Genomic DNA, 11,024 nt, shown 5'->3' with positions numbered 1-11,024 from the left:
TTTAAGCATACGCGTACACTGAAGTGAGTTGCAGTTCCACTCTTAGGATGTCAGGCTCCAACCAGGGGCTTATTCTATTATCAAAATCATGGCAATGCCCTGGAAAACTGTTAAAGGTAACAGAAATTTGTGCTTAGTTTTTTCTTTAAATTTCTTAGACTGGAAGAAGAGTTGCCCACCCAATCAAACTGTAGGTTTTCTCTGAGGCTGCTGCTCTGTCCACAGTCTCCGCCTGTTCTGTATTTTATTCAGGATGGTCAGCTTGCTGAAAGACTTCGTTGAATCTGAATTTTTTTTGATTGATGGAGATTCCTTACTCCTCACTTGTGCTCTCCATGTGAACCTCAAGATGGGGCAAACCCTCCACTTCTTCTACATTATGGAGCGGTTTCTGCACGACTTCATTCAAAAGGAAGCCAGATTTGTAATCGTCTTTTTTAAGGTAACAGATATTTCGTTCTCCGTTCTCATCTTGGAAAACACAGTCAATCATTTCGAAACGTGGCCCATCATTACTTAACTATTAGCTATATTGCTTCTTCAGTCTGTAACTAGAGGCTCTGCTGAAAGGGCTAATAGTAAATGTTGTGCAGAGGAGAATGGCCACCGAGTGTGTTCTTATCTACTTACACTTGTAGAGGCTGTGTAGAACATGTTTAATCATCTTAGCTCTTTCTATCATGTTAGCACAGTAACTCCCATAAGCTTCACAAAAATAACTAGACACTCATTTTTTATCTCTAATACTAACACTTGTTTCCTTTTTTTTTTTTACAGGATGCAGAAAATATATATTTTAACTGCCCTCATTTTCTGGCCCTTCGTACTGCCCTGATTCAACATTTAGAATACAATACTGATGTCACTGTTCATACCGAGTTTTCCAATTGTTTGTCTCCAGAATGGAACACATTTCTTGAGGAATGCTACCCGCATTTCTTGGTCGTCTCAGACGAAGGAATCACCGCTCGACAAACAGATTTTTTAAACATTTTTATCATTCATGCTCTTCAGAAGAAAATCAATATAGTACAGCCCTTGGGGCTAGAGTCGGATGTCCTTAGAATTTATGGATACCATACCTCAAGTCGCTTTGAGCACAGACAATTCTTTGAAATGGTAAGTCAGGTTGAACTGCCTAAGAAGAAGTGAGCTGTGTAAATGTGGAAGAAACAACCCTGATAATGTGAGTCCTTGTTCAAGAGGTTGGGCCTAGGAAGGCTCTGAAGGAATCTTTTAACGTGGAAAGCAGGAAGGTTTTGCTCTGGCTTTACAAGTCAGGTTAGTAGAAGTGAGTTCTGAGTTTTGGCAAAGAGAGAAATTCTTGTTGGGGATGAAGCCTTTGGGTGATTCGGTGAGATGAGGAAGAAGGGTGTGGGCCAAGTTCAAGGGCAAGAGGCGATGGAGGCCAGTGCCACAGCTCACTAGGCTAATCCTCCGCCTGCGGCGCCGGCACCCCACGTTCTAGTCCCGGTCAGGGCCCCGCATTCTGTCCCGATTGCCCCTCTTCCGGGCCAGCTCTCTGCTGTGGCCCCGAGTGCAGTGGAGGATGACCCAAGTCCTTGGGCCCTGCACCGGCACGGGAGACCAGGAGAAGCACCTGGCTCCTGGCTTTGGATCAGTGCAGTGCGCCGGCCGCAGTGGCCATTGTGGGGTGAACCAATGGAAAAGGAAGACCTTTCTCAGTGGACAGTGAGAGAGAGAGAGAGAAAAAAAGAAAGAAGAAATGGAGGGGAGGAACCCAGAGAAACCAGACATGAGAGCACCAAGGTGGGAAATTCTGTTTCTTCTGCATAAATTATACAAATATGTGTGCATGTGACAGCTCATAGGGACACACACTCAGATGTGTACTTGTTTGCATATGTATTACCTAGGAGAGTTCTTCAAAATGTTCGTGGAAAATGGAATTAAAGATGCTAAGTTTGGTGCAAAAAATCGAACATGCATAGTTTTTTTAATAATTTTTTTTGTTTTTGTAATATGGACAAATTTTATCTATACAGTTTTAGAGTATAGTGATACTTCCCACCCTCTCCTCCCTCGTGCCCATGCTCCCACACCCCCCCTTCCTTTGTTATTTTTTTTTCTTTTAAAGATTTTTATTTATTTATTTGACAGAGTCAGAGAGAGCAGACAGAGAGGGAGAAACAGAGGGAAAGATCTTCCATCCACCAGTTCTCTTTCCAATTGGCTGCAGCTGCTGGAGCTGAGCTGATCTGAAGCTAGAATGCAATCCAGATCTCCCACATGGGAGGTGGGAGCCCAGTTCCCTGAGCTGTCGCTGGTTTCCCAGGGTGTGCATTAGCAGGAAGCTGGAGTTAGGAACTGGAGCTGGGAATCAGATCCAAGCATTCCCGTGTGGGATGTGGGTGTCAGTCTCAAGGCTCAGTGCTCATACCATTTGGTACTTTTTAAATAGTTGCTTTTATGGAACTAGGTAGAAGTGTTTTTTGTTGTTGTTAGATTGCAATGTCCTCAGCATTAGTTCAAGAAGACATAATGGAAGTTTATTTGATTTGAATTGATGGCTTTCTTTTTGTTTTCCTGTAGCCAAATAAACATGACTTTCCACCTTGTATTTAGTTTAACTAGAGGTTTGTGATGTGTACACATACTTGTTTTTTTTTTTTTTTGTATCTGTGTGTGTAGCATGAGAAACAGCTGCGACATGCCTTACATGCCCATGTGGTTTTCCAAAAGTCACAGGAAGCAAGAATATCTGTGTGTGGTCATTTGAAATTAAATGTGGAAGACCTGCAGAAAGAGGTAATGACTATGCTCCTAAAACTAAAGTTCAGCATGTAGGAAATATACCTTTGATGGCTATTGCTTCTAGCAAATAGCCCTGTCCTATGCTCGCCTTCACGCCCCCTGACTCCCTAGCCTTCCATCTCTGGGAAGTGTTCTCTTGCAAGCCGCATTCCTCTGAGGCAGAAAGGGTCTTGCTAAATTGTTATCAAAACATCCTGAAGTTGGTTAAAAATATTTTCTACAAAATACTTTGTATGCAATGTGTGGTGATACTGGCCAGAGGCCAGTGCTGTGATAATGTTAACGATCCCAGGGCTTACTCTTGTGATGGGTGAGGTGGCTCTTGTGGGTGCTGGCTTCCTGGAAGACGGGAATTGTTCAGATCTTGAAAGGAAAGGGATCTTTGAGGTTAGCAAATGCAAGGAAGCCATTGGCCTTTGGGAACGTCTCCGGAAGGTAACCTAGGCCAGTGGTTACTCTGTACTTCTGATTTCCTGAATCATGCCATCTCACGTGGTTCCACAATCCATAGAACAGTGTTTTTGGAAGACTAGGCATGACGTGGTGATGAGACGGGGTTCACCTGACTGTGGAGTCAGTACACGTATGAGCATCCAGATATTTAGTGTCCCCTATTCTAAGGTGAACTAAAAGTCCCCACGTCATTGGAATCTTCTCTCCATTCTCCCTGCATTCACTCTCTCACTTAACCATACAGCAATATTTGTGACACGGATGCATCATTCCACGTGTCATGCTAGGTGCTGGACTTACAGTGGCGGACAAGACCGAAAGGGGTCTTGTTTTCATAGGAATTTTAACCTATGTGAGCCAAGTAACCAACTGTAACGTTGCATGGAGAAAGATGCAGGTGATTCCTTGAGCAGCTGTGAGAAGGGGAGGGACTCTTAGAGCTGCAGCGGAGCGTTCACTGTGGCTCTAGCTATGGTTTTTATTCATGTCCTCACTCTCATTCCTGTTTTACATAGGTGGGGTTTTTTAACAGCCTGTGCTCAAGCGTTACCCTGTCCTTCTCTCCTTCCCAAACTTGTAGCCCTTCCTGGGGCTCAGTGGCCCTCCCCTGCTCCTTAGGCCCCCAGGAGCACACAGAGTAGAAATAGGGCTGCCAGTTTCATCCTCTGAGTTCCTCTGATTTCAAAGGGCAGCCTATGTGTGCTGATGCTCTCCTGCTCGGAACTCCCTGGGGGTGCTCTTTTCAGTCTTAGTGTAAAGCCCCTGTGAGACCCGACATAGCATGTAGACACTGAACTGACGTCTTTAAGTGAAAGAATTGAGACCAGGTGACTTGTTCAATGACTGTTTCGAGCTTTTAGAAGGTGTTGCGTCTCCTGGTTCAAATCCTGATGCCTCACCACGGACTCAGATAAATGTCTTCAGTCTCCATCGCCCCCGTCTGCTCCTGTCCACATCTCTTGCTGAGCGCTGTGATTTATCGTGCCTTTGCAACTTTCCCCAAAATACAAGGGTTCTCGTGATCACGCCTTTGGTAGTAGTCGTTCGTATCAGTTTATGGGAGTAGAGCTGTTGATCGTTAGCAGTGTGTATGCCATGCATCTCAGTGTCTTCACTGGCCCCTGGGAAGTGTCTGGGCTGACAACACTGAAGAATCCACAGGTTAATCATACAGAGACCTGTGGATTTGCCATGGCCTGTAGATCAGCAGGAGAAAGTTATTAATATTAAAATGTCACTTAGGACCTTATGAAATACTGGCTCAGCATCATTTTCCAAATTCCGCAGGCCTATCTTATATGTTTTTCTTTAAGTTTTTGAAAGATAAAATTTCAGTATTTTTCTAGAATTAATTACTATGTCAGCTTTGAATCTTGTTTCTTGGAATCACTGTTTTTTTGTTTTTTTTTGACAAAGTGTTCTATTTCAGGTGCATCAAACCCTGTCCTTGCTTCAGGACCTGTGGCCACAAGGAGCTGAAATCCGAGGTGTTGTCTGCTCCGTTTCATGCTCGGTGGCACTAAAGCTCTACAAAAAAATGTTACTAGATTTAGAAGACCGTGAAAACCCAAACACATACACAGAAAACTGTGATACACAGGTGAGACTCCTTCAAAACCAATGAGCCCGTCTCATGCCACTTTTGATGATGTGACAGTGCTTGTGGGTGGTGGCCCTATGCATAAGCTCAAGGTCAAACAGAAAATACGACGTGTGGATCACATGTTTGCTGGCTAAGCATGGAGATATCATTATGATCTCATTCTTATGAAAGCTGGCAAGATTCTTTATAAGATAGTTGAGATGAATCTGTCACCTCTTTCATCTCTGATCACAGGACAAATATCTTTTGTCCCCTGGCTCAGAGCTGGTCATCATTGCTGCTTGCAATCTCCTGGGCCAGTTTCAATGCATACGTGGTGACATTGCACAGAAGTTAGCATTTGTCAAAGCCGATAGGCAGTGGGACCTGACGATGAGCCCACTGTCCACTTTGTGGCTCAGCATCACGTTTTCTGTAATGATAAGGTTGCTCCTATTTGTAACAGTAGTGAGCTAGTAGAGTCTGAATTACTTGTCAATCCTTGCTGTAGTGGGCATGCAGTCACCAACTTTTTACTGTTCTTGGTGGTCTACTACATGGTAAGTAAAAGTCAAGCAGCTACTCGGGGGCAGAGCTGGGATGCAACCCATTTTTTCCTTTTCTGTTCTGCTACGTTGCTTTACCGTATAGATCACAGCCATGCTCAGCCCTGGTTCTACATAGGAACAGGTGTGACAAGAAGCAGCTTTTCTGCAACCCCTGGTACTTCTGCTCTTGAGGACATGAATAACCGGCTGCTGGACATGTCCTTAAACAGAGGCCATCCCCTACCATTTTATCAAATGCAAGGTTTAGATACAGTGAATTTCGGAACTCCATGTATTAGGCAAAGCTTTCACTCCTAGGCAACACAGCTAGTTGTGTTGTTTTTCATCCATCACATGCTTAGTAGAATTTTTCTAGAGATAAAATTACCCCCAAAAGAATTAAATCATCACATGGGAGAATTTTGGGTAAGGTGCCTTAAAATATTGTTACTGCATGTCTGAATTTTTTCAAGAAAATTTGACTTCTTGTTTGTATTTTTCTCTTTAAATTTTTTTCTTTCTTTGTTTTTATTTATTTGAAAGGGAGAGCAGAGAGAGAACATGAGCAAGTGCAAGCGAGCCCATCTGCCAATTAATTTCTCAAATGCCCACAACAGCAGGACTGGGCCAGGCTGAAGCCAGGGCTCTGATCTCAGTGTGGTTCTCCCAGCTGAATGGCAGTCATCACCTGGGGTCTTAACGTTAGGAGGTTGGGTGTTAGCAGGAAGTTGGTCTTGGAAGCAAAGCTGGGACTCCATCCTAGACACCTGTTACGGGATGTAGGTGTCCAAGCAGACTCAACCCGTGCACCAAAGGCCCACCTTTGTATCTGAATTTTTATGTTGCCTGTGCAAGTGGACATTTTAAAAATTCATGTTTTTCCAGGATTTGAAGGAGGCACCCACACTCAGTGAAGCAGCAGACCTGTGCCGAATGTACTGTCTCAGTGTGATTTTCCTTCAGCATTTACCTCTGATCCAAAGAGCTAAGAGTAGAATCATTACTCATAAATGGGATGCAACACTTTCTCCATTTCTAAGAATGGTAAGTGAACCACCTGGAAATTCATAAGCGCTCAAAATTCAATAAGGCAAAACTTGGACGGTGCAATCCTGTGTCTCTACTGATACTGTTTTGCTTTCTATAGTCATCTTTTTTTTTTATTTTTTTTTTTATTTTTTGACAGGCAGAGTGGACAGTGAGAGAGAGAGACAGAGAGAAAGGTCTTCCTTTTTTGCCGTTGGTTCACCCTCCAATGGCTGCCACGGCCGGCGCGCTGCAGCCGGTGCACCACGCTGATCTGATGGCAGGAGCCAGGAGCCAGGTGCTTTTCCTGGTCTCCCATGGGGTGCAGGGCCCAAGCACCTGGGCCATCCTCCACTGCACTCCCTGGCCACAGCAGAGAGCTGGCCTGGAAGAGGGGCAACCGGGACAGAATCCGGCGCCCCGACCAGGACTAGAACCCGGTGTACCGGCGCCAAAAGGCGGAGGATTAGCCTAGTGAGCCTCGGCGCCGGCCCTTTATAGTCATCTTAAAAGGTTCTTTGTTTCCTGTATCCATCTTCAGCATGGCTACCAACAAACAATGCATGTTTCCTTGAAAAACTGAGTCCTAGATAAAAGCACTCCATACAAAAATGTAGTCCTCCCTAGTATAAAACAACCCCCACACTGAAGAAAACAACTCTAATGAGTATTATATAAATAGTGAAGTAATGAATAAAGAGTTTACATTCATTGCGTTTCACACTTTGTAGCCAGTTGAAACAGAGACGACAGGAATACAAAAGTCCTTTGTAAGTTCTTAGGAAATTTAGGAAAATTTGAAAACCTTGGTTTTTTGTACTTAGCACAGTTTGATGCTTTTATGTAGTTAGTTGTGATCTCACTTCTTTTTTTTATTTTTATTTTTATTTTTTATTTTTATTTTTTGACAGGCAGAGTGGACAGTGAGAGAGAGAGACAGAGAGAAAGGTCTTCCTTTGCCGTTGGTTCACCCTCCAATGGCCGCCGTGGCTGGCGCGCTGCGGCCGGCGCACCGCGCTGATCCAAAGGCAGGACCCAGGTGCTTCTCCTGGTCTCCCATGGGGTGCAGGGCCCAAGCACCTGGGCCATCCTCCACTGCACTCCCTGGCCACAGCAGAGAGCTGGCCTGGAAGAGGGGCAACCGGGACTAGAACCCGGTGTGCCGGCGCCGCTAGGCAGAGGATTAGCCTAGTGAGCCGCGGTGCCGGCCGATCTCGCTTCTTTTTTAAGATTTATTTTATTTCTTTGAAAGACAGAATTACAGAGAGAGGTAGAGACACAGAGAGAGGTCTTCTATCCACTGGTTCACTCCCCAAATGGCCGCAGAGAGAGAGAGAGAGAGAGAGAGATCTTTCTTCCACAGGCTCACTCCTCAAATGGTTACAATGGTGGGGTCTGGCCCAGACTGAAGCCAGGAGCTTCTTCTGGGTCTCCCACGTGGGTTCAAGGGCCAAAGACTTGGGCCATCTTCTACTGCTTTCCCAGGCCATAACAAAGAGCTGGATTGGAAGAGCAGCAACCGGGACTCGAACAGGTGCCCATATGGGATGCCGGTGCTTCAAGCCAGGGCTTTAACCCACTGCGCCACAGTGTGTCGGCCCTTAAGCCATCTTCCACTGCTTTCCCAGGTGCATCAGCAGGGAACTGGATTGGAGAAAGAGTGTCTGAGACTTCAACCAGCACCCATATGGGATGCCTAGTAAAGGCCCCATAGACCTAACTCTTGAAATGATACCATAAACAACTTTTAATTGTAAATCTGTAGTAAAGCAGTTAAATGCCCACTACTTTTATATATTTATTAGTTCGAATCAATGAGGAAGTATTTATTGAAATTATGATTGGGATGAGTTCAGAAGAAAAAATTAATGTTAGCACTGAAAAATACCTCAAAGGTTATACACGGTTATTTCAAAAAGTTCATGGAAAGGGGCTGGCACTGTGGTGTAGCAGGTAAAGCTGCCACCTGCAGTGCCAGCATCCCATATGGATGCCGGTTCAAGTCCTGGCTGCTCCACTTCCAATCCAGCTCTCTTCTATGGCCTGGGAAAGCAGTAGAAGATGGCCCAAGTCCTTGGGCCCCTGCACCCACGTGGGAGACCTGAAAGAAGTTCCTGGCTCCTGGATTGGTGCAGCTCCAGCCATTGTGACCATCTGGGGAGTGACCCAGTGGATGGAAGACCTCTCTCTCTCTCTCTCTCTCTCTGCTTCTGCCTCTCTGTAACTCTGCCTTTCAAATAAATAAATATTTTAGTATATGTGCTGCTGAAGCGAGCACAATAAATAAATATTTTTTAAAAATTTCATGGAACTACAAGGTATCGTGAATTTCCACAAACTTTTTGAAGACCCCTTGGATATTGCCCTTGTTATTTTGCAGTGGGATGGACCGGAAGAAGGTAACTGGCTCTAAGCTCTTGGTCTTCACTGTATGTCCTTTGTCTTTGTACAAGGAGTAGATGATGCTCAGGGAAACTTAATTGACACGGTCACATTTTTGGAAGATTTTATATCATTAACACCTGTTCCTCTCTCTCTTTTGTCCTTTTGTATTTTTTCCAGCTAAAACAATGTGAATTTCTCATCCTAAAACAATTAAAAGTTACAAATAATTGGAGTGTGGATTTCACCGGCCTCCCTGACTTAACTGATAATATTTTATGGAAAAATATTGCTTATTATTATGAAATTGAGTATCACAGAGGTATGCTTTAAATAGCTGTTCATTAAATAGTTTTTTAAATTCATTGTCCATGCCTGAATGAGAATTGTATCTAATAAATAATGACAGTGGGTTAGTCATGCATCAATTAGGTTGAATTACATAAAAAGTTTCTCTGAAGATATGTTTTTTTTAAAAAGATGTATTTATTTGAAAGTCAGAGTTATAGAGGGAGAGAAAGAGGGAGAGAGAGAAAGAGAACATTTTCTATCCACTGGTTCCCTGGTTCCCTCCCCAGATGCCTGCAATGGCCAGGTCTGGGCCAGGCTGAAGCCCAGAGCAAGGAGCTTCTTCTGGGTCGCCCGTGTGGGTGGAAGGGGCCCAAGGAATTGGGTCATCTTATATTGCTTCTCCCAGGCCAGTATCAGGGAGCTGGATTGGCAGTGGAGCAGCTGGGGCTTGAACTGGCACCCATATGGGATGCTGGCCAACCACCCTGAAGATATTTTCTGTGGAAAGTCTGTATTTTCTTTCTTTCTTTCTTTCTTTCTTTTTTTTTTTTTTTTTTTGACAGGCAGAGTGGACAGTGAGAGAGAGAGAAGGTCTTCCTTTGCCATTGGTTCACCCTCCAATGGCTGCCACAGCTGGCGCTGTGGCCAGTGCACCACACTAATCCGAAGGCAGGATCCAGGTGCTTCTCCTGGTCTCCCATGGGGTGCAGAGCCCAAGCACTTGGTCCATCCTCCACTGCCTTCCCTGGCCACAGGCAGAGAGCTGGCCTGGAAGAGGGGCAACCGGGACAGAATCTGGTGCCCCGACCAGGACTAGAACCCGGTGTGCCAGCGCCGCTAGGTGGAGGATTAGCCTAGTGAGCCGCGGCGCCGGCCTGGAAAGTCTGTATTTTCACAAGGTTCAGTTGAGGGGTCTTTATAAGAGTGTTTTTTTTTTTTTTTTTTGAATAATTATGGGGTAATTGATTAGTTACTTGGGGAAAAAAAGGAAGATAAATGGAAAGGAACTACGGAGTTGTAATTTATTCTGTGTCTTCCATATGAGGTACTTCAAAGTGTTCATGGATAATGGAATTAAATGCCACATCTTCTTTCTTATGTGGAAGGAAAAGAAAAAAGTGGATATCTGAGCTTAGAATAGTGACCAGTAGTGCTTGGAGGGGATGTAGGGAGGGAATTAGAGGGAGGTTGGCTATAGGGTCTAAAACCCCACTAGACAGAAGTAACTGGTCCTAGTGTTGCACAGCACAGGGAGAGACCGTAGCCCATAATAACGCATTGCACAGTGTGGAGAGGAGCTGGAGGTGGGCATGCTGATTTCCCGATTTGATCAGCTTTCACTGTTGAAATATTGCACCATGCACCATAATGGTGTGCAAGTATTGCATGTTAATTAAAAATGCAAGAAGTAAAGTATAATAAAATAAGTTGATTTTGGTATAAAAATTTCTGGAATCTCCAAAAACTTTGTGGAAAATGAGTATGAAGAACACCTTATGCATAGATTTCAATTCTTTTTTTGCACCAGAATCAACTTTTAGTTCCATTTTTCCATGCAGTTTTTGAAGAACCCTCCTACACCAGATATTGTGTATGTGTTGGAAAATGACAATGTAGCTTTGCTGCTGGCTGCTTCAGATAAGATGTTGTTCCCATGGAAACTGAAGTGGCGTACCAGCTTGGAGCATTTTCTGAAGGATGCTCACTCATGTGTGCATGTGAGAGCGAGAGCGAGAGCGAGAGAGAGAGAGTGTGTGTGTCTTCCATATGCTGGATCACTCTCCAAATAGCCACAATGGTTAGGGCTGGGCCCAGCCAAAGTCAGGAGCTTGGAGCTCCACCTGGATCTCCCATGCAGGTGGCAGGGGCCCAAGCACTTGGACCATCATCTGCTCCTTTCTCAGGAGTGTTAGCAGGAGGCTGGATGGGAAGCAGAGCAGCCGGAACTCCTACTAGTGCTCCAATAT

At 44.7% G+C, this 11,024-nt stretch overlaps 1 protein-coding gene across 1 annotated transcript in view; it reads left to right on the top strand.

Moving 5' to 3' along the window:
* The first annotated feature begins 258 nt into the window (after window positions 1-258).
* The window catches only part of LOC149124902 (putative ATP-dependent RNA helicase DDX60), a 38,031-nt gene continuing 27,265 nt past the window's right edge, over window positions 259-11,024 (top strand). Inside the window, exons 1-6 of the mRNA XM_089301753.1 lie at window positions 259-442; window positions 778-1,119; window positions 2,653-2,769; window positions 4,658-4,828; window positions 6,244-6,402; window positions 8,947-9,088. Of these exons, the coding sequence (XP_089157879.1) occupies window positions 350-442; window positions 778-1,119; window positions 2,653-2,769; window positions 4,658-4,828; window positions 6,244-6,402; window positions 8,947-9,088 (1,024 nt within the window). The 5' untranslated portion in view covers window positions 259-349. The remainder of the gene's footprint in view (window positions 443-777; window positions 1,120-2,652; window positions 2,770-4,657; window positions 4,829-6,243; window positions 6,403-8,946; window positions 9,089-11,024) is intronic.

This window comes from Oryctolagus cuniculus, chromosome 8 (genome assembly GCF_051225735.1).
Source record: "Oryctolagus cuniculus isolate XC-2025 breed Fujian yellow rabbit chromosome 8, ASM5122573v1, whole genome shotgun sequence".
In the NCBI taxonomy this organism is placed as follows: Eukaryota; Metazoa; Chordata; class Mammalia; order Lagomorpha; family Leporidae; genus Oryctolagus; species Oryctolagus cuniculus.
Note: the sequence above shows the minus strand (reverse complement) of the source record. Positions and strands in the feature narration are given on the sequence as shown.